The sequence below is a fragment of the Anabrus simplex genome, chromosome 7 (assembly GCF_040414725.1).
Source record: "Anabrus simplex isolate iqAnaSimp1 chromosome 7, ASM4041472v1, whole genome shotgun sequence".
Lineage (NCBI taxonomy): Eukaryota > Metazoa > Arthropoda > Insecta > Orthoptera > Tettigoniidae > Anabrus > Anabrus simplex.
Window position 1 is genome coordinate 230,029,772 of NC_090271.1, and position 24,410 is coordinate 230,054,181.

The following is a 24,410-nucleotide window of genomic DNA, read 5'->3' on the forward strand; positions in this document are numbered from 1 at the left end:
TTAAAAAATATCTTATGATTATATATCTTGTTATGCAGACTTCTTTACGTTGAAATGATATTTATATTTTTTGAATGGTTTTCCTTGTAAGGAAGCATTTTACGATGTTGGTGTTTGCCTCTCTCCGTTCTTTGGTCGTGCTCAGTTCTTACTAATCCTATTTACTTTCTCACCTTCTAAATTCATTTCTCACCCTGGTTATGATATTGCTTTCCTGTTCTTACCATCCTTTATTTAAATGTTTTATTTTATGTATTGATGTTTTATCCCTTTCATTTTTATTTAATTAGGTTTTACTTTGGTTAGTGTTGTGCACCTTCATTCTAAGTTTCTTGGCTTTATTATTTGAATATTTTTCTTTTGTGATGTGGTTTTCCCCTCAGTTTATTCGGCATTCATTATTTTCCTCCCTGAATGTGGCTTTCACCTTAATTATGTAATAAACTTTTCCTATCATACTATTATTTTTACATCACTTTCCCTCCCATGCTGATGGGTGATTTTAACTTTAAACTTTTCTTCATACATGCTATATGATTTTTTTTTTTTAATGAAGTACCTTATTATGTAACCTAAAACGTTAAAGAAATCTGTATTGTAACCGTTGTGTGTGCATTGGAATTTGCCAAGGTTTTCTGCGAGGATTTGATACGATTCTTTTCTTTCTCTAACTTAACATTGTTATCCGCACCTAGCATCTTTTGTTTTCTGGTATGTGGGTATTTCCGCTGTTTCCTGGTCCCCTGGAATGTACCTTTGTTTTGGCCATAAGTGGGCATATGCTTTTTTGGTTTTGGGGGGGAATTGTTGTAGACCTCTTGATTTGGTGATGTGGATTTTGGCTTTGGTGCATGATTTATTAATGATTTTTAGACCTAGTGTTTTCTGTTTCCTTCTTCTTCAGTGAATTTAGTTTGGGCTATTTCACAGTATTTAATTTTCTTTTTATCGTCTTTGCAATGTATTGGTATTGCACTTGCTCATTAATGTTGGAGGAACTTGTATCCTGGGGTACCTTAATTCCTTTTTCTTCATTCTGTTGCTCTTATGATTTAACTCTTATTTGATTTGAATTCTTTCATCTGTCAATGCCTGCACTGGAAATTTTGGTGAATTCTAGTGCGACAGGTCAACAAATTTTATTTGGTTTATCACTTTCAATTTCCCTTAACATTTTCCGCGATCTTGTTTTTAAGTTAAATTGGGATCCCGTTTAATTTTAGTTAAATTTTCACCACAATTGTTCCTTGCTAAGTTTCTGGAGTTTATCGTTAAACATATTTTTACAAACTCATTTCGTTTTCCCACACGTATTTATTGAGTGATTTTTAATTACATATTATATCAGCACTTTACTACACCCTTGGATTTTTTTTTTTAGCATGCTTCCCAAATAGACTTCCCTAGTTTTAAATGGGTAAATTTGGTTCCCTGGTTATGTTGTATTTTCTGTGCTCATGTCTGTTGCTCTTGTTTTATCCAGTCCATTATATTTCTCTGCATCCTCTGATGATGATGATGATGATGATGATGATGACTAGGAGCATAGCGTCATTATAGGGGGTGACAATTATTAAGTCTACTTTGGCAGGTATGTCCATTTGCTTGTATTTGCACTTCACTAAAACCTTAAACATTACATTGCCAGCAGTTTTTTTTCTTTTGGTGTTGGTGGCAGGTAGTTTAAAATAATTATGACCGCAGCTCCTTAGTGACAAAAGGGTCTACAGGACCAGCAATCAATATGGTAAAGCATGAAGCATTATTCTGATATTTTCTACAAATGTAGGAAATGATCATTTATTTTTCAAGCCAGAGTACTTAGATCTTGCCTTTAAGTCTCCTGAATGATCATTTTCTGCTTGAATAAAATGAGGTAACAAGCTTTGAAACTGACTTTAGAGACAGAATCTGAAGCAATAAATAAGAAAAACCTAATATTTATGAATAGAACATTCGCAAGTAACAGAGTGTGCCATACTTTCTGACATCTATGGAAACTTTTGGTACTCATCTAGCGATTTTTTTTTTTGAACTATCGGTACTACTGAGTGCTGGTCCAACTAAACCCCTGAACCTCAGAGTTTCAGGAAGAATAATCTTTCCTTTTTTAAAAATACTGCTATATACATAAGGAATTGTTCATAAATATGGGCTACAATGCACATTAGCACAGTGATCTAACTGCTTTGGAGGATATTTCCAATACAACCAGTACAGGATAATACAAAGGGCATCTGGCTTAAGCCCTATCCTAGCTCGAGTGTTCTGCAATCCCCACAGAATGTGAGAAGATGGCATTGGAATATATAATATATATACAGGGTGGTTGGAAACAATGTGAACTGGGTATATGAGCATTAGAGGGTTGGTCATACTGATAAATAATTGGAAAAAAAATAGATACCTCGCACAGTTATCATTTTATCAGCTGCCGAGATTAGCCAATCAGATCACTTTGCCTTCAGATGGGCTTCGCGAGGTGCTGCTAAATCTTCACATGGCTTATGCCCCTATCTGTTGTTTTCCTAGCCTTTTCTTAAATTATTGCAAAGAAATTGGAAATTTATTGAACATCTCCCTTGGTAAGTTATTTCAATCTCTATCTCCCCTTCCTATAAACAAATATTTGCTCCAATTTGTCCTCTTGAATTCCAACTTTATCTTCATATTGTGATCTTTCCTACTTTTAAAGACACCACTCAAACTTATTCGTCTATTAATGTCATTCCACGCCATGTCTCCATGGACAGCTCGGAAAATACCACTTATTACATGTAACTAATCTCATTATTAGACCCGTATTGAACTATGCTATGATATACTAACAATTTGTTGGTTGTTCTGATCCACCTTTTCAATACAAATTACAGTTTGTGTTGCTAAGTTGTAATGTTACAACACTAATTTACCGGGACATGTTTCGCTTTTATTCACAAGCATCATCAGCCTATACAATTGCCTCAAGGTTTGTCATATTTGGATTGTTGTTACAAATTTCATTACATTGAATGTAAATCTAATTTCAGTGATAATATTTAAAACATAAAAATAATATACACATTAAAAATTATGACAATATGATTTGCAATGTTAAAATGGAGTAACTCTTAATTCTAAAACACATTGACGTCCAAAACACAGTTTTTACCATTTGAAAATTTGGCTAAAAATAGTTTGCAATGTTAAAATAAAATTGATACAACTATAATTTGGAATTAAAATTTGAGTCATAAATATAAATATTGGATGTTAATATATAGGAGCCATAGTTTCTGAAGTGCGTTGGTTTCTAGAATACAGTAACATTTCAGTATTGAGAATTTTAGTTAAGAATTGTGTTCTCTTATAATATTATTTAAAAAGACTGTAATTTTGCATCATGCGTGATTAGAGTCATGATGATAATCTAGAATTGAAGTCTTGGGTTCGTTGGAAAATGGCTTCTAGATTTGATGAGGCTTGGTGCTGCAGTTTGGCAATTTGATCAGAGGAAGTATTTACATATTTAATTCTTGTTTGTAGCGACCAGACTCTCCGTTGGAAGTTGATTGTTTTGATGTAAGTTATGGTTAAAAGGGGCTTCAATCCAAATTTTGAGTATCTGATTATGTTTCTTTCAATTTATAGAATGGAAGAAGCATCTGGAACAAATGGAAATGAACTTAAGTAATATTGTGTGTGTGTTGTGCGTGTAATGTGAGTGTTGATGTTGCATTATCACTTACCCCGTTGTCTGCTGCTACAGAATCTTGTGGACCTTATTGCGTTACTGTGACTATTGTCTGTTGTGGTTCTATTCCTTGTGTTGTACGTATGAAAGAGCTGTTGTGAAGGGCGGGTAGGGGTTGAGGGGATGAGATGTTGGGCGGGGCGTTTGCTATTGACGTGCTGTGTGGTAGGGAATTCTTATCTGTTGTCGAGGTGGGGGTAGAGGACGATCCTGCAGGTGGGGCGTTAAGCTTTGGCGTGTTATGTGGAGGGGGACTTTTTTGCGTTGCCGAAATGGTTTCAGTTGTGAGTGTATTTAGATTGAATATTTTAAAGAATTTGCTTTTATCTGATTTGAGATTTCGTAATAATTTAAAGTTAAAAACTTCATGGTTGTTCCGTATTGAATAGAGAAATAAGAAGATGTACAATATTATAGGGAAGGATCCACCTTTCAATACTCCGTAGTAAAAAGTAGTTACAACCTGTTTATTGGGACCGGTTTCAACACATTTCAAGTGTCATCATCAGCCAATTAGCGAAGATCTTAAAACAACTAATATATTGAACACAGGCAAAATATTAACATTGTATCATATTGTAGCAATTCAGTTAATGTTCAAAACACAATAATCAGAGTCAAGAGAGTAAACAGAACATCACTATCTTGCACCAAAAACAAATATATTTGAAGTTCATAAGCAGATCAAGTATGCACTTATGTAAAGTCGTTGCTAGGCAGGTCTTGTAGGCATTTGTTTCTCTGGCCGAAGAGTAAAAGGTGACGTGAATGAAGTCTTAGGAAAACAGTGTAGGATTTAATTTCGTCAAAATCAAAGTGGATATATAGGTTTTAAAATAATTTAAAACGTTAAAAAAGAATAAAGCCAAATAAAAATATATTAAAAAATGGGAAGAAATAATGAAAGAAATACGAGGTTCAACTCGAAACAACTTGCCGTAGTAATTGATAAAGAAATGTTAATATTTCGCCTGTGTTCAATATATTAGTTGTTTTAAGATCTTCGCTAATTGGCTGATGATGACACTTGAAATGTGTTGAAACCGGTCCCAATAAACAGGTTGTAACTACTTTTTACTACGGAGTATTGAAAGGTGGATCCTTCCCTATAATATTGTACATCTTCTTATTTCGTAATAATGTTGGCCAAACTGGACGCAGTTTCCTAACCAGATACATGGAACACTTTAACGCCTTAAAACACAATAAATACTCTGCAATGAGTAATCATATGAAAGAAACCGGCCATCATTACACCTCAATAGACAAAGACCTTACAATAATCAAAAGAATCGAAAAGGAGAAGCTAATGACAGAGTTCGAAAACATATATATTTATTTGGATCAATACTTTAATAAAGGAAAAAAACTTGAATGACGCGGTCGAAATAAAAAGTCTGTTAATAGAGCAGTTGCCAACATTATTACGAAATCTCAAATCAGATAAAAGCAAATTCTTTAAAATATTCAATCTAAATACACTCACAACTGAAACCATTTCGGCAACTTAAAAAAGTCCCCCTCCACATAACACGCCAAAGTTTAACGCCCCGCCTGCAGGATCGTCCTCTACCCCCACCTCGACAACAGATAAGAATTCCCTACCACACAGCACTTCAATAGCAAACGCCCTGCCCAACATCTCTTCCCCTCAACCCCCTACCCGCCCTTCACAACAGCTCTTTCATACGTACAACACAAGGAATAGAACCACAACAGACAATAGTCACAGTAACGCAATAAGGTCCACAAGATTCTGTAGCAGCAGACAAAGGGGTAAGTGATAATGCAACATCAACACTCACATTACACGCACAACACACACACAATATTACTTAAGTTCATTTCCATTTGTTCCAGATACTTCTTCCATTCTATAAATTGAAAGAAACATAATCAGATACTCAAAATTTGGATTGAAGCCCCTTTTAACCATAACTTACATCAAAACAATCAACTTCCAACGGAGAGTCTGGTCGCTACAAACAAGAATTAAATATGTAAATACTTCCTCTGATCAAATTGCCAAACTGCAGCACCAAGCCTCATCAAATCTAGAAGCCATTTTCCAACGAACCCAAGACTTCAATTCTAGATTATCATCATGACTCTAATCACGCATGATGCAAAATTACAGTCTTTTTAAATAATATTATAAGAGAGCACAATTCTTAACTAAAATTCTCAATACTGAAATGTTACTGTATTCTAGAAACCAACGCATTTCAGAAACTATGGCTCCTATATATTAACATCCAATATTTATATTTATGACTCAAATTTTAATTCCAAATTATAGTTGTATCAATTTTATTTTAACATTGCAAACAATTTTTAGCCAAATTTTCAAATGGTAAAAACTGTGTTTTGGACGTCAATGTGTTTTAGAATTAAGAGTTACTCCATTTTAACATTGCAAATCATATTGTCATAATTTTTAATGTGTATATTATTCTTATGTTTTAAATATTATCACTGAAATTAGATTTACATTCAATGTAATGAAATTTGTAACAACAATCCAAATATGACAAACCTTGAGGCAACTGTATTGGCTGATGATGCTTGTGAATAAAAGCGAAACATGTCCCGGTAAATTAGTGTTGTAACATTACAACTTAGCAACACAAACTGTAATTTGTATTGAAAAGGTGGATCAAAACAACCAACAAATTGTTAGTATATCACATACCACTTAGTCAAGCAGCTCGTCTCCTTTCTCCCAATTCTTTCCAGCCCAAACTTTGCAACATTTTCGTAACGCTACTCTTTTGGCAGAAGTCACCCAGAACAAATCGAGCTGCTTTTCTTTGGATTTTTACCAGTTCTTGAATCAAGTAATCCTGGTGAGGGTCCCTACACTGGAACCAAAATGATTGAGAGTGGAATTTTATTCTTCCAAATTGTGCTCACATAGCTCAGTGCACCTTGGTCTCTTGAATCCAGGCCAACCAGTAGACAGTTGAAATAGTTACTCCCAGACCACAGCATTGGCTCAAAATAACAACTTAACTGACAGTTACAAAGATTTTGTTTCTTTTTCTTGATTAGTGTAGGTAGGCTAGTGCAAGAAAATGTACATAAGGTAGATTAGGATGGTACAAAAGAAAAGCAACATGATTCTGGTTCAACATTTATTTATTTTTGTATTTTTCTTTGCAGCCATTTTACAGTAGATACATCTGTATGTTCTTATTTAAGTTTGCCTTTGTATCTATTTTAATCCTCTCAACAGTATCCTGCCTTGTTCTTCACAAAATTTTCAGACTTGACTTACCATACTTTGGGACAAACAGTACATAACATGTCAAGGTGAAGTATTTAAGAGAACTTTCTCTGCAGTGCTGAGCTCATACTGCAACAGTTAATTTGGTAGCAGTGGCACCACCTGGGCCATTTTACTGCAACACTCCAAATTCTTAGCCAGAATACTGGCAAGCTGAGTTTAGTAAACAAGCAGTGTGCCACTGGTGAAGTGTGTTAGTTAGAAGAGTAGGCCTAGTTTTAGCAGCTGGTAGTTGCCATTGTAACTATCTATTAAAGAAAGAGTAATTTTTAGCATACTGCATAAAACTCTTGGTTACATGAAATGTTTAAAATGCCCTCTGTTAGCATTGACACATGCAATCAGGGGAATTAAATGTGATGGTGGGTTGATGCAGATATCAATGCTAACGGAGGTAATTTTGAACGTTTCATGTGGTACGCTGGTGTATTCTTTTCCTGTGTGTTTCCCATTATTAATGTACTAGTTAGAGTTATAGAAAATGAGTTCTAACATGGAAATATAAAGAGTTTCCAGACCCATGTCCATACAACATAGTTTCTTCTTCTACATCTGAGGAATGAGCCCAGAAAGTTTGGCCATACGTTATTCTTGCACCCTTTATAATGCTAGACACGTAGACCTTTGGTTTTAACCGAGGGAAAAAATGGACCAAATCTCTAACATGATCCGTGAACCAATGTCAAAACTATCGCAACAGAACTGTCTCTTTGAGCCTCCAATTTCACACATACAAATATAAAACTCTTAATGTGAAAGGGTCAAATTTTCCCTTCAATATGGTAGTGCAACACAAAAGAAAACACTTCCAGCATCTACTGTAACTGTGGTGAGTTATAACATATATTCATTGATATTTTTGTTTCCTCACTAGTATTCTTCTTCTGGAATGTTATCCCAATTTATTAAGGTGCACACATGACGAGGATTTGGCCCAGTTTCACAGCTGGATGCCCAACATCAATCCTACATAGAGGAACGTACTTACTGTCGCATGTTTTTGTAGTGTGTTGTATATATATCATAAGAAGTGAATTAAGATGAACACAAATACCCAGTCCCTAAGTCGAAGGAATAAAACTTATGTAATTAAAATCCTCAGCCTGACTGTGTATTGAATCCAGGGCCTTCTGAACTTAAGATCAGTACACTGACCGCTCAGTCAAGGAGTGCATCTTTGATCATTAGTACTATTATTTTTATTCTCAGTGATTGTGTATTTTAATTATTATTTCATGTATAATTATTGATTTTTGTTATTCTCATTCAGGGAGTATACATGGTTCTTAGTTGTGGCACAGTATATTTCAAGGCACAAAGATTTCCAACTTAAAGGTACTTTAGGGGCCAAATGCTGCCTTCAAATCACTGCGAGAGACTTTCCTTATGCACTGTACACAGAGTCCATACAACTCCACTGTTACATAGAGATTGGCATAAAATTAATAAACGACTTGAACCATGAAAAATTAGAGCAATACGACAGACATACTAATACAGCAGATAAGATAGATATGCTGAGTTATATTCTACATGCTGGTTATAACAGATACGGTGCAGATTAATTTTTACAGGTGCTCACTTTTAAATTTACTTAATTTACTTACATATTCCTTGAAGATCTCTGAGTAGCAAAGTTTATTTTCATCACCATCTTCAAATTCCTGCCAATATTTCTCCAGAAAACATTTTTGTAGCTGTTGAAAGCGATCCTCTGTAGATAATAAGATAAATAGGTACAGGCCCCAACTTCATGTTTAGTGACCATATTTAAATTAAAATTTAAAAATATAACAACATACCCATTAAAACATCTTCAATGTGTCCAATTACTAAGTCAAATAACCTGTCTTCATCATTAGCTGGCATGCCAATTAATTCAGTGTCATCACCCAAGTTTAGAGCATCTAGCTCTCCAAAACTTGCTCCTGAAATTAACAAAGGAATTCTGTTCACATCACACTTTTTGCTGAGAGTAACACAATGAGTTCTCATCACAGAACTACAAAAATAAATGGCCTAGCAGTAAATTTTCTAGTAATTGCTGTTATATGACCTATTTCTACCAGTGGTGATGGTGACTGTTCAAAGAGGAAGTACACTTGTCGACACAAAAAGTGAGGGCGCTGAAAAATCCTAAGTCCAACTGTACAGTGATGAGTAAAACAATGATGTTGTGGTTCGTAGTTTGATACTCAGGGGCAATAAAACATTACTCTATAGAACTTGCCATCACTATTGGAGTATGTACTAGTGTGGGAAGCAATCAGATAGCACAGTTTCCTGTTAATGCTCTTCAGTACAAGCAATGTGGAAGGCAGCAGGCAGACTAATAGGTGTGTTATCATGCTGAAAGCAATGGAGAAAGTTCTGGATAAATATATCAGAAGAACGGTGCAACTGAACTCAACGTTAATGAGAAAATTAGTTTCTGTATAGACCTGGAGATCCACTGAAGTAGCACTCCACCAGTTGGTTTGTAAACTAGAGGAAAGCCTAGAATATAAAGAAATTGCACTGGTGGCATTTCTAGATATGGAAGGAGCCTTCAGCAATACAACCTATGATTCTATGATCAAAACATTGGAAAAGAGCAAGGTGAGTAATTTAAATCCATGTTAGACGGAAGGAAAATAAAAGCAACCCTGTTTGAAGAAACGCTGACAGTTAGGGCCACCCGAGGCTTTGCTCAGGGAGGAGTTCTTTCTCCTCTGCTGTGGAACCTCGTGGTGAACAAAATCATAGCTACGCTCAACGAACAAGGTTTTTATACACAAGGATATGCAGATGACCTAGTGATTGTGGTACGAGGTAAGGTGATGAGTGTTATCCAGGACCTCATGCAAAGATCACTTAACTGGTGTCAGGAAGAACAATTATCAGTCAATCCGAACAAGATAACTCTGGTCCCTTTTACAAGGAGGAGGAAATTAGAGGGAAAGAGATCACTGAAGCTTTTTGGGCAAGATATATGGAAGAACAGGCACTGCACCTAGGTGTAGTGTTAGATAAAAATCTAACCTGGAATCCACATATAAAAAGGAACATAACCCGGGCCAAGAACTTACTGTATGCATGTAAAAGAGCCGTTGGGAAGACATGGGGCCTAAGACCATCAATGGTAATGTGGATATATACAATGAACATTAGACCATTGATGGCCTATGCTGCAATCATCTGGTGGCAGAAAGTAAGCCAAGGAAACGTCAGTAGTAGATTGGATAGCCTACAGAGAATGGCATGCATAGCCATAACTGGGGCTATGAGAACTACGCCGACAGAAGCCTTGAATACTTTACTAGACCTCCCATCACTATGCAATTTCATAAAAGGACAGGCTAGAATGACATATAGACTGGCACAACCAGAGTGCTGGAATGCACAAAGACCCAATCTAGGACACTGTAATATTAACAGAGTAATAACAAAGGAAGTTCTACACATGCCTTCTGATCATATGATACCAAAGTACAACTTTGAAAAACCATTTGAGACCCAGATAATAAAAGAAAGAAGACTGGGATATCAACAAATGGAATACTGAAAAAGAAGATATAGTGTGGTGGACTGATGGCTCAAAGACTGTGGATGGCACAGGAGGAGGGATCAACGGGGGAAGACCTGAGAGATCAATCCAGATGAGCCTGGGCAAACACACTACAGTCTTTCAAGCGGAAGTGATAGCTATCACAACATGTCTTGAAGAAAATCTGAAAATGAACTATAGGAATAAGAACATTTTCATTTTTACGGACAGTCAAGCGGTCATTACAGCATTAGAAGCAGTTTGGATAATATCCAGAATTGTCTGGTATTGCCATTCACTTCTCCTAAAGCTCTCGAAGTACGACATTGTCAAAATAATATGGGTACCAGGGCATCCAGGTATAGAAGAAAATGAAAAGGCAGATAAACTGGCCAAGAAAGGGGCAGAAACACATTTTGTAGACCCAGAACCTGTATGCGGGATTTCCTATGGACAAGCCCGACATTACATAGGAAAATGGGTACAAAAGAAACAAATGGAGAACTGGAAAAATATTCCAGGATGCAGGCTTGCAAAGGAACTGATAAAAGGACCAAGCAAGAAGCATACTAAAGAGCTGTTGAAACTCAGCAGAGAAAATATAAAATGGGTAGTAGAACTGTTGACAGGACACTGCCATCTGAAAAAACACCTACATAGGATTGGAGTAATAAGAGACAATATATGTAGCAAATGCAATGAAGCAGAGGGATCAGCTGAACACATACTTTTCGAATGTGAGGCGCTGGGGCTCTCCACTCTAGGACTACCAGGTGGTGGTGATGATGATGATGATGATGATGATGATGATGATGCTTGTTTAAAGGGGCCCAACATCTAGGTCATTGGCCCGCTACCAGCTGAAGAGCGAGACAAAATCCAAAAAGACCCAGTAAGAACAAACTGCAGCTTTGTGAAGGGAGCAGGTTTATCTACGTGGGAATGAAGGAAAAACATGATAGCAAAAGATCTTAGAGGTCGACACTAACTAATATTTAGAGGCCCCATGAAGAAAAGAAGAAGAGGTGTGTTATGCGTGCTTGTCCATGAGCACTCTAGCCCAGTGGGAACGGACTCAGGTTCACAGTGGTAAGGTGGCTGGTTCAAATTGGTTTGAAACTTGGAATGCTTTTTTGTCAGTCAATCAGGAGCAAAAGTGAGCAAACCAATCAGATTGCAGGATGCCTTAACCATACTTATTACACACAAATAGGTCAATCTACCGGCAACTATGGCACACCAACGTCCTGACATATGTAAGCAGGTAGTTGTGCTCGTTGAACATGGAAATCTGACCGCAGGACGACGCTGCGGCATTCCACAGAGTATGGCAACGCGTTGGGTAAGAATCGGGAGATGTGAGCCAATTTGCTGCCTTGGGTTCATAGCAGGTTTCAAACTGGGAACAGGATGATCACTTGATTGTTGAGGTCCATGCGACCCCGTTAATGAATGCCGCGCAGCTATGCCAAACTGCGCTTTTTCCCGGCAGCTCAAGGACAGCCTTGTGACGCCTGAATGAGGTAAGTTACGATCCTGGTGAGCAGCTAAGTAACAAAACATTGATGAGCACAGAGTGTGCCACGTTGTGTTTGCCAAGAAAAATGTGCTATGTTATTGGTCGAATATCCTATTCTCCAATGACAGCAAGTTTCCCCTCAATGAACAGTGAGCGGGTATGCCCTTTCGATACTCGACACAGTCCAGCATATGTTGCGATGCATTGGCGCTCTAGCCATGTATCTGTTGCGTGTTGAGGTTGGGTGAGCTTTCATGAGACATGAATGTTGTAAGGCAAAGTCAAGACAAGCTTATCAACTGGCTTCCTTGTGGTGCAGGCATAAATTCCATCAGGAACATGTGGGCTGAGACGAAGAGCGTAATGGTAGAGGCCGGGCCCAATCTCATGCCAAATTTTAACGATGCAGTCTGGGATGAGGTGGCAGGTGACAATACGAATATATGCTTCCCAATACACCAATCAGAGCTTTGACACTTTGAAGAATGAAAGTATTGACAAAGGGAATGGTTGCAAAGGATGTGAAAATGAAAGACGCCCTAGGCCTTATAAACCTAGTATCTTCGGAGTGTGAAGATAACAGGAATTGACCAAGGCAGGTCAAATAAGATAGATGAAGCAATCAGGAACAATGGCAACCTAGCTAGGGGACCCATGGTTGCCATCCCATGCTCCAAAGTTCAGAACCCCTGGTTTTTATTGTGCCACAACAAATCCAACTATAGGCCTACTTCTCACTGATCACTCACATAGACCTACATAAATAAGAATAAACTTCAATTAAACGAGAAAAAGACAGTATCAATGACATTTAAGAAAGGAGGTAATGCATAAGAGTTTCATATACATGGTAGACCTCTAAAGAATGTATTGAACTTCAAGTATTTGGGAGTCACACTACAAACTAGAGGTAATGTTTTCTCTACCCACATCAATGATAAGACAAATGCAGCAATCAGAGCCATCAACGACATACAGAATTTGAATCTGTCTATAAAAACAGCCCTGAAATTATTTGACCTCAAAGTCTCACCAGTGATCACCTATGGTTTAGAAATTGTATGGCCACATTTAAAAATGAAACAGTTTGAGCAACTAGAAAAAGTAAAAGCTATGTTTCTGAAAAAAGGCACTATGTGTGTCGAAGTATACGCCTTCAAGGCTTGTGTATGAGTTAACTCGTGAACCTTTCTACGTAGAAGATCTCCGTTATCACCTACCACTACCAACTACACCAACATATCTATAGTTCATAGAGAAATTAAGAGCAAAGAAGAGAGATATATGGAGCAAATTTTACTCAATGGACGCAATGATTTACAAAGACTGGCAAGGAGGAGGATACGAGCTCACACACTTGATTACACGCTTTGCAATACATGGATTTCATTATAAGCTGTGTAAAATGAAGAAATTCCAACAACCCAACATGGACTGTGTATGTGACCGTTGTGGTAAGAGCTGTGAACGTTATCATCAGGGGTAGAAGAAAATAGAAATAATTCAGTAGCCAGCCCCTTTTTATCAGGAGCCAGCAAATTTTTCGCAAATATACATTATGAACACCACAGGTTAGACTAGGATCAAGCTACGTATTATTTTTGAAATGTGGCCTTAAGTCGTATAGTCTCAGTTCATATAAGAATGGAAATTTATATTTTAAAGAGATACTAACCCAAATAATCACCAGTCACCTTCAAGGTCAGCGTTTTTTAAAATTACACTACATGTGCCTGTTTGATTTCCCACCAGTAACATTCAGCTTGCTTAACAATGTAAACCAACCTTCAAAATCAGTGTAGGGTCTGTTTTTTTGCAGTATGATAAGATGCCATGAACAATGCATTGATATGCTGTAACATATTAGCATTCATTTTCTTGACGCACCTCATTAAAAGTGCACATTCGGGATTTTTCATGAAACTTTCAGCCTCCTGCCGGCCCCGAGGTGCAGTGATAGCATGTCTGCCTCTTACTCGGAGGCCCCGGGTTCGATTCCCGGCCAGGTTACGGATTTTGACCTGGATCTGAAGGCTGGTTTGAGGTCCACTCTCTCTACATGATTACAATTGAGGAGCTATCTGACGGTGCGATGGCGGCCCCGGTCAAGAAAGCCAAGGATAACGGCCGAGAGGATTCGTCGTGCTGACCGCACGACACCTCATAATCTGCAGGCCTCCGGGCTGAGCAGCGGTCGCTTGGTAGGCCAAGGCCCTTTGGGACTGTTACGCCATTTTTTCAGCCTCCTGACACTTCGATTTTATAGGATAGTATCTTTTAATATTTCCAGTTTAAATGGTCCTAAAAATCCGGATACACCTTTAGAATGTTTGTCGGCAATACTTCGAAAGTTACTGCATAATTTACACTTCGCAATTCCTTCTTCATAGCACAGCCACGGTAGTCATTCAAGCTACGATTCTCTGCATTGTGTATCATTATCATACTTCTCTGAATCGGTAACATTCAGCTTGCTTAACAATGTAACCAAACCTTCAAAATCAGTGTAGGGTCTGTTATTTTTTGCAATATGATAAGATGCCATGAACAATGCATTCATATGCTGTGACATATTAGCATTCATTTTCTTTACGCACTTTGCTGAAAGTGCTGAAATTTCCGTTTGCCTGAAAATTGAAATTTCTACGTATTTTTGATGCTTGACCTATCATTGTCTTGAACAGCATAAATTTCACGCTGGTCATTGTCATCCTGAACTCTATACAGTCGGCACTTCCATCAAGTGTTTTCTCACATTCACTCCCATCTGTATCACTTTGTGTTACGTTTACGGGCCCTATTTACGAAGAAATCTGAAAGAGTACACTGTTTGTTACTCGCATCAGTCAATTTGTGCGGTTTTGTTCGTTTCAGTTTGCCGATTTTCTCCAGTATAGCACAGAAACGAGAAATACACCAGCGTTAAATGGCTTCCGAGTTCGCGGGGTTCGATGTCTGACGCTACGTTGCCAATTTTCCATACACGCACAGGAATAAAAACAATCGAATTTATAAAGTGCAAACTGTTCAATACCAAAATGCTGTAATTAAATTAAAAGTATAAATATTGTTCGGTGAAAATACAAGAATTGATAAACACGTCATTCCGTATGTTCTAAATGCAAAGAATGAATTCGACGGGAATTTACAGTAACTTATCAGCACTGCTTTGGCGGCAATAGTTGAGGAACGGCTAGTCACGGGAAGGATGGCGGTAAATTAGTGTTTGTGGAATTATTTAACGTAGTAGTTTTCTGAATTTCTCCACAACTCTGGTCTGATCTTTGTACTCGGCTACCGATAGCTGATCATCTGTAATAGAACTCGATGTGTTACGATATGTCCACATGAAAGGATACTTGTTTGACGGGTTACAACGATATCTCCCATGTCTGCTAGGCAGCTCCCGCGCATAACTGAAACGTCCAGTTCCAAGGTACGAAGAGCAATTACAGAATTCAAGACTCTGCCAAAAGCACAGAAAATGTTTATTGCACATATTAGAATATATGAGCTACAGAAAAAACGTGAAACACCACACGACTTGTTACTTTGTAAAGTAATGGGAAAGTACCTGTAAGGGAACTCCGGATTTCAAAAAATAAATTTTCCAAACCGAATTTTTGAAAATTCAGGCGCCAAGTAAAAATTTTCAGGCGCCATGGCGACTGGGCGCCCGGTATTTTTCGACCCCTGGTTATCATGCTATGATTTGTACTTCTCAGCGCGAATCGCTAACAGCCTTCTGCAAAGATGACTAATTGTGTTATTAATGTAAATTTCTTTTGGTCATTGGCTGAAATAAAATATATTATTATTAATAAATTTCATAACTTAACGCACACTAATATACATATATTTCCCAATACAGTTAATGCATGGAATCAGTTACGTTCAATAGGAATAGGAAAAATTAAAGAACTTCATATTCCAACAATATCGCTCGACACACACTTAACTCTCATTTCACTGGTAAACAAATTAAAGAAACTCGACCCCAATCCGGAATCCCGTCACAAGAAGATGGTAATTACTTTAATATTGAACCAAAATTCTCATTGCGAAACTGTCAATATAAACGAACTAAAACGAGTCTTAAATTCCATTAAATCTCAAGCGAAAGGAGCAGATCATATTCCAATAGGCTTCATAAAAAATTTCATCGGCGCAGTATTACCGATCATTACTCATATTTTCAATTACTGTATAAATTCAGGAACGTTTCCAGACATTTGGTAGGATACTCTAGTGATTCCAGTATTAAAGAACACCACATCAAATTATCCATCAGACTACCACTCTATATCTATACTCCCTCCGCTTGCGAAAGCCCTTGAATGACCAATACAAGAGCAACTAACTGAATATCTCACAAATCATTCACTACCTGACTCATTGCAATCTGGTTTCAGGAAGGGCCACAGTACGACGACAGCACTTCTTCGGGTAACAGATGCTATCAGGCTTGCTATGGATAAACGGCAGGTGACTGTATTCGCGCTCCTTGATTTTAGCAGTACATTTGATACAGTCGACATACTACTCTCCCTTTCAAAATTGCTCTCTCTTGGCATTGACCGAAGTGCGCTCAATTTCTTTATATCCTACCTCACAAATCATCGTCAGTGTATCTCATTAAACGATGTTACATCCAAATGGGTTATCAGATTATCTGGCATGTCTCAAGGATCTGTGCTGGGACCTTTATTATTCAGCCTGCATATTAATGAAATTTCATCCCCACTTATCCACTGTAAATACCAGCTGTATGCTGATGACTTATAGATATAGTAGCTTACTAGTGTAGATAGTATATGCAAAGCGATTCAACATATTAATACAGACCTACGACGACTCACAACGTATGCCAGAAACAATGCCTTAATCATCAACCTACGAAAGACCCAAAGCATATTAACTGGACACAAAACATTACTATGTGCTCTAAATAGTAATCACAATCCTCCTCCAATTACCATTGATGATACTGAAGTACCATACTCCAAGATAGTTACAAACCTTGGGGTCACTAAATGAGACTCTGACCTGGAATGAGCATATAACTAATGTGTGCAGAAAAGTACATGCATTCCTTTATCCTTTGAAGCGTCATCACTGGACCTTAAATTAAAACTCATACAAACACTTATATTTCCAATCTTTGACTACTGTGACACTATATTGATTGACCTAACCTGTGAACAAGCAGCAAAACTACATGTACAGAACTTTTGCATTCGATATGCCTTCCAGCTCCGACATGATGCTCATATAACACCATACTACAAAAAGTTGGGATGGTTATGCTAAAAATAACTGTAGAAAAAAGCACCAAATGACCCTCGTCTATCAGTTGCTTTCTTCAAACAGCCTCACCTATCTATCGTCCAATTTTAGGCTTCTTTCTTCATTCCACGAAATTAACACTTGTTCCGGATCACTACTTGAAATAGCACCGCATCGAACAAATACCTACAGCCATTCATTCCTGGTCTCTGCTTTGAGGTTATGGAATACAATCCCGGAAGATATAAAAAGGATATTAAAAAGTCTTGCTCGTCTAGGGCATTTAAAACAGCCTACCGAAAATTCCTCCAGAGTACATACACTTGACTCGAATGAATGTAAGAGTGAATGACATGTGAATGAAACCAAAAATTATGTACTAGATTTAAGTATCTTAGGCTATCCTATTTACGTTCTTACTGTTCTCATTTAAGGCTATAGATTACATAGAAACATCAATTTTAGTATGTTCAGATTGACCATACTAATATTCAGTTAAGTTATTTTAGCCTTATATTTGAATAAGTTTTCCTTTAAGCTAATTAGTAGGTATATTCTTTAGGTATTTTGATATCCTTTTGTTATTATCCACTCTCTATTTATCCTATAATTTTTCATCAGTAGTAATCTCAATTAATTGTATTATTGTTATTCCTTATCTGACTTACTTATCTCAATAACTGTAATTGATTACAACATGAATGAAAACCTACAACCTGTTTTACAGCCATTGACTGGGTGAGGGATGTAATGAATGAACCATATATAGGCTATTATTACAATGGGGTCGCCACTCCCAAGGTGATTTATTAATGACTGATAAATGCTATGAAATGATAATGGAGAATGTTGATGGAATGAAAGATGACAGGGCAAATCGGAGTACCTGGAGAAAAACCTGTCCTGCCTCCGCTTTGTCCAGCACAAATCTCACATGGAGTGACCGGGATTTGAACCACGGTATCCAGCAGTGAGAGGCCGATGCGCTGCCGCCTGAGCCACGGAAGCTGTAATTGATTACAATGATATTTTAAATTAATACTGTAAAAAAAAAATTAAAAATTTATGTTATTAAGTGTAAGAGAGGGCCAAGAGCCCAAACTTCGCCACTTAATCATCATTATCATCATCATTTCCCTTTATCCAGCTGTAGCCAGGTAGGGGCAAATATGGTTCCTCTCCATTTTCTTCGGTCTTTCCACCACTCCTCCTCCAACACTATGTCCCAGTCCAGGTTTCTTCCTATAATACTGCGTTGGATTGTGTCCGTCCACCTCAATCGTGGTCGACCACGGCCTCTCCTTCCTTGCATTTGCATTTCCATCACCTTTTTTGGCATTCTTTCATCACTCATTCGCTTTACGTGCCCTAACCATCTTAGTTGGCTCTTCTCAATTCTATCCTTCATTTTTTCCACTCCAATTTCTTCCCGGATTTTCTCATTCCTTACTTTGTCTCTTCTACTCTTCTGTAACATACTCCTCAAGAACTTCATTTCGGCTCCCTGTATTCGACTCTCATCCTTCTTTGTCATTGTCCAAGTTTCTGCCCCATAAGTAGTTATGGGTATGTAATACATCTTGTACATCATTTCCTTTGCTTCCATTGGCACATCTTTTTTTTTATTATTACTAGTTGCTTTACGTCGCTCCGACACAGATAGGTTTTATGGCGACGATGGGACAGGGAAGGGCTAGGAGTGGGAAGGAAGCGGCCGTGTCCTTAATTAAGGTACAGCCCCAGCATTTGCCTAGTGTGAAAATGGGAAACCACGGAAAACCATTTTCAGAGCTGCCGACAGTGGGGTTCGAACCTACTATCTCCCAAATACTGGATACTGGCCGCACTTAAGCGACTATAGCTATTGAGCTCGGCAGATCTTTGTCCCATAACATGTTTCTTACACTATGATAGAAACAGCTTCCAGCTTGAATTCTCTTATTAATTTCAGCATCCAGTTGGGCATTCTCCATTAATTCACTCCCCAGGTATTTAAATGTTTCCACTACTTCCAGGGGCTTGTCTGCAAGTCTAATTTGACCTTTCCCTTCTTTCTCCCCTCCAGTCATAACAAGGGTTTTACTCTTCTCTACACTTATTTTCAACCCACATTCTTCTATTTTCCCATTCACCACATCCAGCTGTTCTTGAACCTTCCTGTCGTCTTCTCCCCAAATCACAATATCATCTGCAAATAACAGCATGTTCATTTCTCTTCCTCCATATTCTGCTTTTGCTGTTCTCATGATGTCATCCATTACTATGGTAAACAGGATTGCTGATAGAACACTTCCCTGCCTCAGCCCACTAGTTATTTTGAACCAACTTGTCCTGCCAACTTATAATTGTGAGTGACCACGAGGATCCTGAATTCTAAATGAAAGCCAAATTATTAAAAAGTTAGAGTGTAAGCCTTACACTTAATTAAGGTGTGTCTTACTTAATATGATCCACAAACCTACTACCCTGGCGTATCAGGGGGAGAGGTGATACTCCCACGTGGCGCGTCCCAGATGGCTGATAGGGGGGTCCTAACCGGCTTGCCGGCGGACTTGAGGGAAATAAAATACCTCTCGCGGACCAAACACACAACCCCCTGTGGGTGGGGCACGCAGACGAAGGATACAACCACGGTATCCCCTGCCTGCCGTAAGAGGCGACTAAAAGGGGCGACCAAGGGATGATCAAATTAGAACCATGAGGCTACTTGTAATTAGTACCATCATGCAGGAAACAGCATGGGTCTCATTTACTTGCGCGTAGTACCACTATGTTAGGTACGCACTAGGTTTGTGATTAGTAGCGACCTATGTGAATCAGGATGAAGGTCTTACAGTACCTGTGATTCGTACCCCTATATGAGCGACACCATGGTTCTGCCTTGCCTATGCTTAGTTCCCACTATGTGAGGAATACCACGGGATAGTTCGGGTCCCTGTGATTAGTCCACTTATGGGAGGAATGCCATAGGTTTGCGTTGCCTGTAAATAGTGCCGCAATGTGCGGTACACCATAGGTCTGTGTAACATTTGCCCATTACACTCCCTGTGCATAGTACCATAATGTGTGGAATACCGCGAGTCTACACTACTTTTGATTAGTACCGCAACGTGACAAATAGCATGGTTCTACTTTTCTGGCGGTAAGTACCATTATGAGGGGCCGATGACCTGGATTTTGGACCCGTTTCGACTATAAGCATAATCGATGGTTCAGCATCGTGCTATAGAAGCAGTCCCTTGGTCAGTAATACTCTTGTTTTGTGCCAGCATCTGTGCATGTGAGGCACTGTGGGTCGGTTCCTCTGATCGTTTTAAATTCATATCCATCCATCCATTCATTCTTCGTTCTCACACTTTGAATTCTGGTCACTGGAGGATTTTGGACTTTTAATTTGTCATTTCATTTTGTCTCATTTCATATGCCTGTCGTAAGAAGCGAGTAAAAGGGGCTCCACGGGCTCTAAATTTTGGAGAGTGGGTTGGCGACCACGGGCCCCTCAGCTGAGTCCTGGCATTGATTCCACTTACTTGTGCCAGACTCCTAACTTTCATCCGTCCTATCCGACCTTCCTTGGTCAACTCTTGTTCTTTTCCGACCCCGACGCTATTAGGTTTACGAGGGCTAGGGAGTCTTTCATTTTCACGCCCTTCGTGGCCCTTGTCTTCCTTTGGCCGATATCTTCATTTTTCGATGTGTCGGACCCCTTCCATATTTTCCCTCTGATTAGTGTTATAGAGAGGTTGGTTGCCTAGTTATACTTCCTCTTAAAACAATAATCACCATCACCATCTCATTTCGTACCATTAGGGGCCAATTACTTCGATGTTAGGTCCCTTTAAACAAGCATCATCATCACTTAGTATGATACTTGTTCCTCAAAATAGCATTTACTTCCAATAACCTGAATATTCTGAATTTTTAGCATCAATATTGGTCTTTCAATTTGAATGCATAACTTTACCTGAAAATCTAAAATGAATTTCAAGAAAAGACTCAATTTCTTAAAATATGTATTATTGGGTAAATATCTGACAAATCCTGATCATTCAATGAGGAATTTGAACTCCAGAGTTTTAGTGTGGAATGTGTCTGGTTTCTCATCTCTTCTTTCTTGTATTTCTTATCCTCTCAGTCCTAAGTATAATGTCTGGCACACTCTTATCAACAATGATTATACATTCACTAAGGGACCATCTGGACGCGGGAAGTGTGGGATAAGGAAAAAACTGGAAAAAAACAGGAAGAGAGAAGAAAAGAGTACAGGAGGTAAAGACTAGGAACACAAAAGAAAAGTAACCCAATGGATCAATATAAGTAATGAAAAGGAACAAACAAATGACCAAACAGTCGGCATGAATAAGGACCCGTAATACGAGAAACACAATTTCTATTACTACTATTGGGTGTTCACCGGGCGAGTTGGCCGTGTGGTTAGGGGCGCGCAGTTGTAAGCTCGCATCCGGGAGATTGTGGGTTCGAATCCCACTGTCGGCAGCCCTGAAGATGGTTTTCCGTGGTTTCCCATTTTCACACCAGGAAAATGCTGGGGCTGTACTTTAATTAAGGCCACGGCTGCTTCTTCGAACTCCTAGGCCTTTCCTATCCCATCGTCACCATAAGACCTATCTGTGTCGGTGCGACGTAAAGCAAATAGCAAAAAAACTATTGGGTGTTCAAGAACTACTTCTTGTTTACATCCACTACTATACCATCCACCTTTGTTGTTGGGTACAATCTATGACTGGTCAGTTAGTCCATGGCGATACAGTGGTTCATTTTGCTCCAATGTTTCTAGCCCCTTAAGAATCATTCTGAATTCTCCCTATTGTTTTTGCATTTATACATTTCCATTTATTTAGGAACAACCTCATGTATTTACAGGCTGCCATTAAAACGAAGGTAAAAACATATCAAATTTTATCTATACAGTTCTATTAATGAAAGAAAACTCGAAATTATAAAGGAGATAATATTATTATAGATATTATGGTAAACAGTATAATTAGTGCATCATTTCAGTACTGTAGAGGTGGTGTCTTGGATATTGATGGAGCCTCAGAGGACAAGGGTCACAATTTCGGGGATGAGCTTCATTGGAAGTTGGAAGCGCTTCCACATGGCGACAAAGTGACGAGGTATGGTACCACGAGCTCCGATCATTAACCATTATCCCTATTATTTCAATTTCCTGAAGGTGGCATTTAGATTTGTAGTAAGGGATAGTGGGTTTGTATTTTTTAATCTTTTTAGATTGACCCCCCTCTGGCTGACCGCTATGGTGCTCAAACCTGACATTTGGATCTAAGATGAATCCCTCAGAAATTTTGTCTTTATAAGCTATGATGTCATTTCTCCGTGAACTGCCATTTATGGCCAGTCCGTGTATCTCTTCATGTACATTGAATTCCTTCTTTCTCAGTTCTTCGGCAATGAAGGATCTGATCTGGTGGTGCCGTGTGTTTCTTAGGAGCTCTTGGCATCTGCAGAATACCAGGACATGACCAAGAGTTTCTTTCTCTCCGTGGCAATGTCGACAGAGGTTGTTGTCCAGGGATCTGCCTGGCACCGAGAGCACCGCAGGAACATGAGCAATCACCTTTATAGCTTCTCTCCGCTTGGTACAAGACAGTCCGGTATGATCTCGCACCCAAGAGTTTGCTGGTATGTACTCTTTGTATAGTTGTATTGCGAGTCCTTTTTGCGGTAGTGAACACCAGGAGGTGAATTCACATTCTCATAGCTCTTGCTGGATCCTCTTAGTATCATACTGGCTGTTCTTGGCAGTTATTTTCTGAGTATCTGCGTTTGCTAATTTGAGATGTTCTATACATTCCCGACTCTCTATGTGAGAATACCTCGAAGCAGCAGCGAGTGGATTTTCAGTCTTAGTAACATGTTGCAAGCATTAATGCATTGTAGGTAGACTTCCCACCAGTTTTTAAAAAGCGAGTCTTTTGTATTTCTTTTCAGTGTACAGCATGCCATCTGGAGTAGCCATCGGCAACTGCAATATCTCCTTTGTTGCACTTTTAATCATTTTATCGCTATCAGATAAAAATTTCTGTGCAATTTTATTTTGAAACTACATGTCAGGAAAGGATATATTAGGATGAGACAGACTGAAGAATTGAGGACTATGAGCTTTTGGTTTTCCTTAAGCAGTGGCGATGATGTTAGAAGTTGGAGCTTAATGTGAAGATCTTTCATTATGGCAGTTTCGTCCAACACTAGCGAATCCCTGAAGGAAGTTCCAAGATAGCGAATTTGTTCGCCATCTGCAATTAAGTCAATTCTACAGTCTTCCTCCACGGATAGCAACCCTTGTTTCAACTCGTCTCAGATTACACATATCCCTGTACACTTCTGAGGATTGATATCAAGTCCAATTTCTTCAAACCTCCTGCAGGCTAGACGAGTAAGATCTAAAGCTGCTTCCTTGTTATTCCCCACGATTACAGTGTCATCAGCAAAGCCCATTACGGTTACAGATGGGAGTTCAGGTGACAGATACCCTCGTAATGCCGCGAGAGACTATCTTCGCTTATCTCCTCTAAGATATGGACTACAGCTAGGTTATAGAGGGCTGGTGATAATGGAGATCCCTTCACCACACCTCTCTTTATGAGAATAGGTTTTGTTCTACCTGCGTTTCGATTTCAGTGACGTTCCTAGTCTGAAGGTTGGAAATTACGTCCAAGTTTTTAAGGTATTCCTTCGGACTAGGCTTTTTAGAAAATGGCTGTGACCAATATTGTCAAATGCCTTTCCAATGTAAAAAAAAAAAAAAAAAAATACCGTGACATCTTGTTTCCTCTGTTTAGCAGATTTTAACAGGGTGCCAAGAATGGAAGTATTTATAACAGTGCCTCGAGTTGAACAGAATCCTCACTGGTCTTCTTCATCTTCTTTTGAATAACCCATTTGGAGGGTATGATGAATCAACTTTGGTTACTTTTCATTATGTTCGATTTCCTTTGCTTCCAAATTTCCTTCATCCTTCGAGAATGTCGTTCCTTCTTTTCTGGAGTCCACTTTCTTCTAGTTGTTGGTTTCTTCC

General features: G+C 38.6%; 1 protein-coding gene across 2 annotated transcripts in view; it reads right to left on the reverse strand.

The window, feature by feature from the left end:
* The window catches only part of LOC136877499 (ADP-ribosylation factor-like protein 2-binding protein), a 50,572-nt gene that overhangs the window by 21,076 nt on the left and 5,086 nt on the right, over positions 1 to 24,410 (reverse strand). For both annotated transcript variants that reach the window (XM_067151602.2, XM_067151603.2), the window contains exons 2-3: positions 8,822 to 8,947; positions 8,627 to 8,733 (exon numbers count right to left, since the gene is read on the reverse strand). In XM_067151602.2, the coding sequence (XP_067007703.1) occupies positions 8,627 to 8,733; positions 8,822 to 8,947 (233 nt within the window). The remainder of the gene's footprint in view (positions 1 to 8,626; positions 8,734 to 8,821; positions 8,948 to 24,410) is intronic.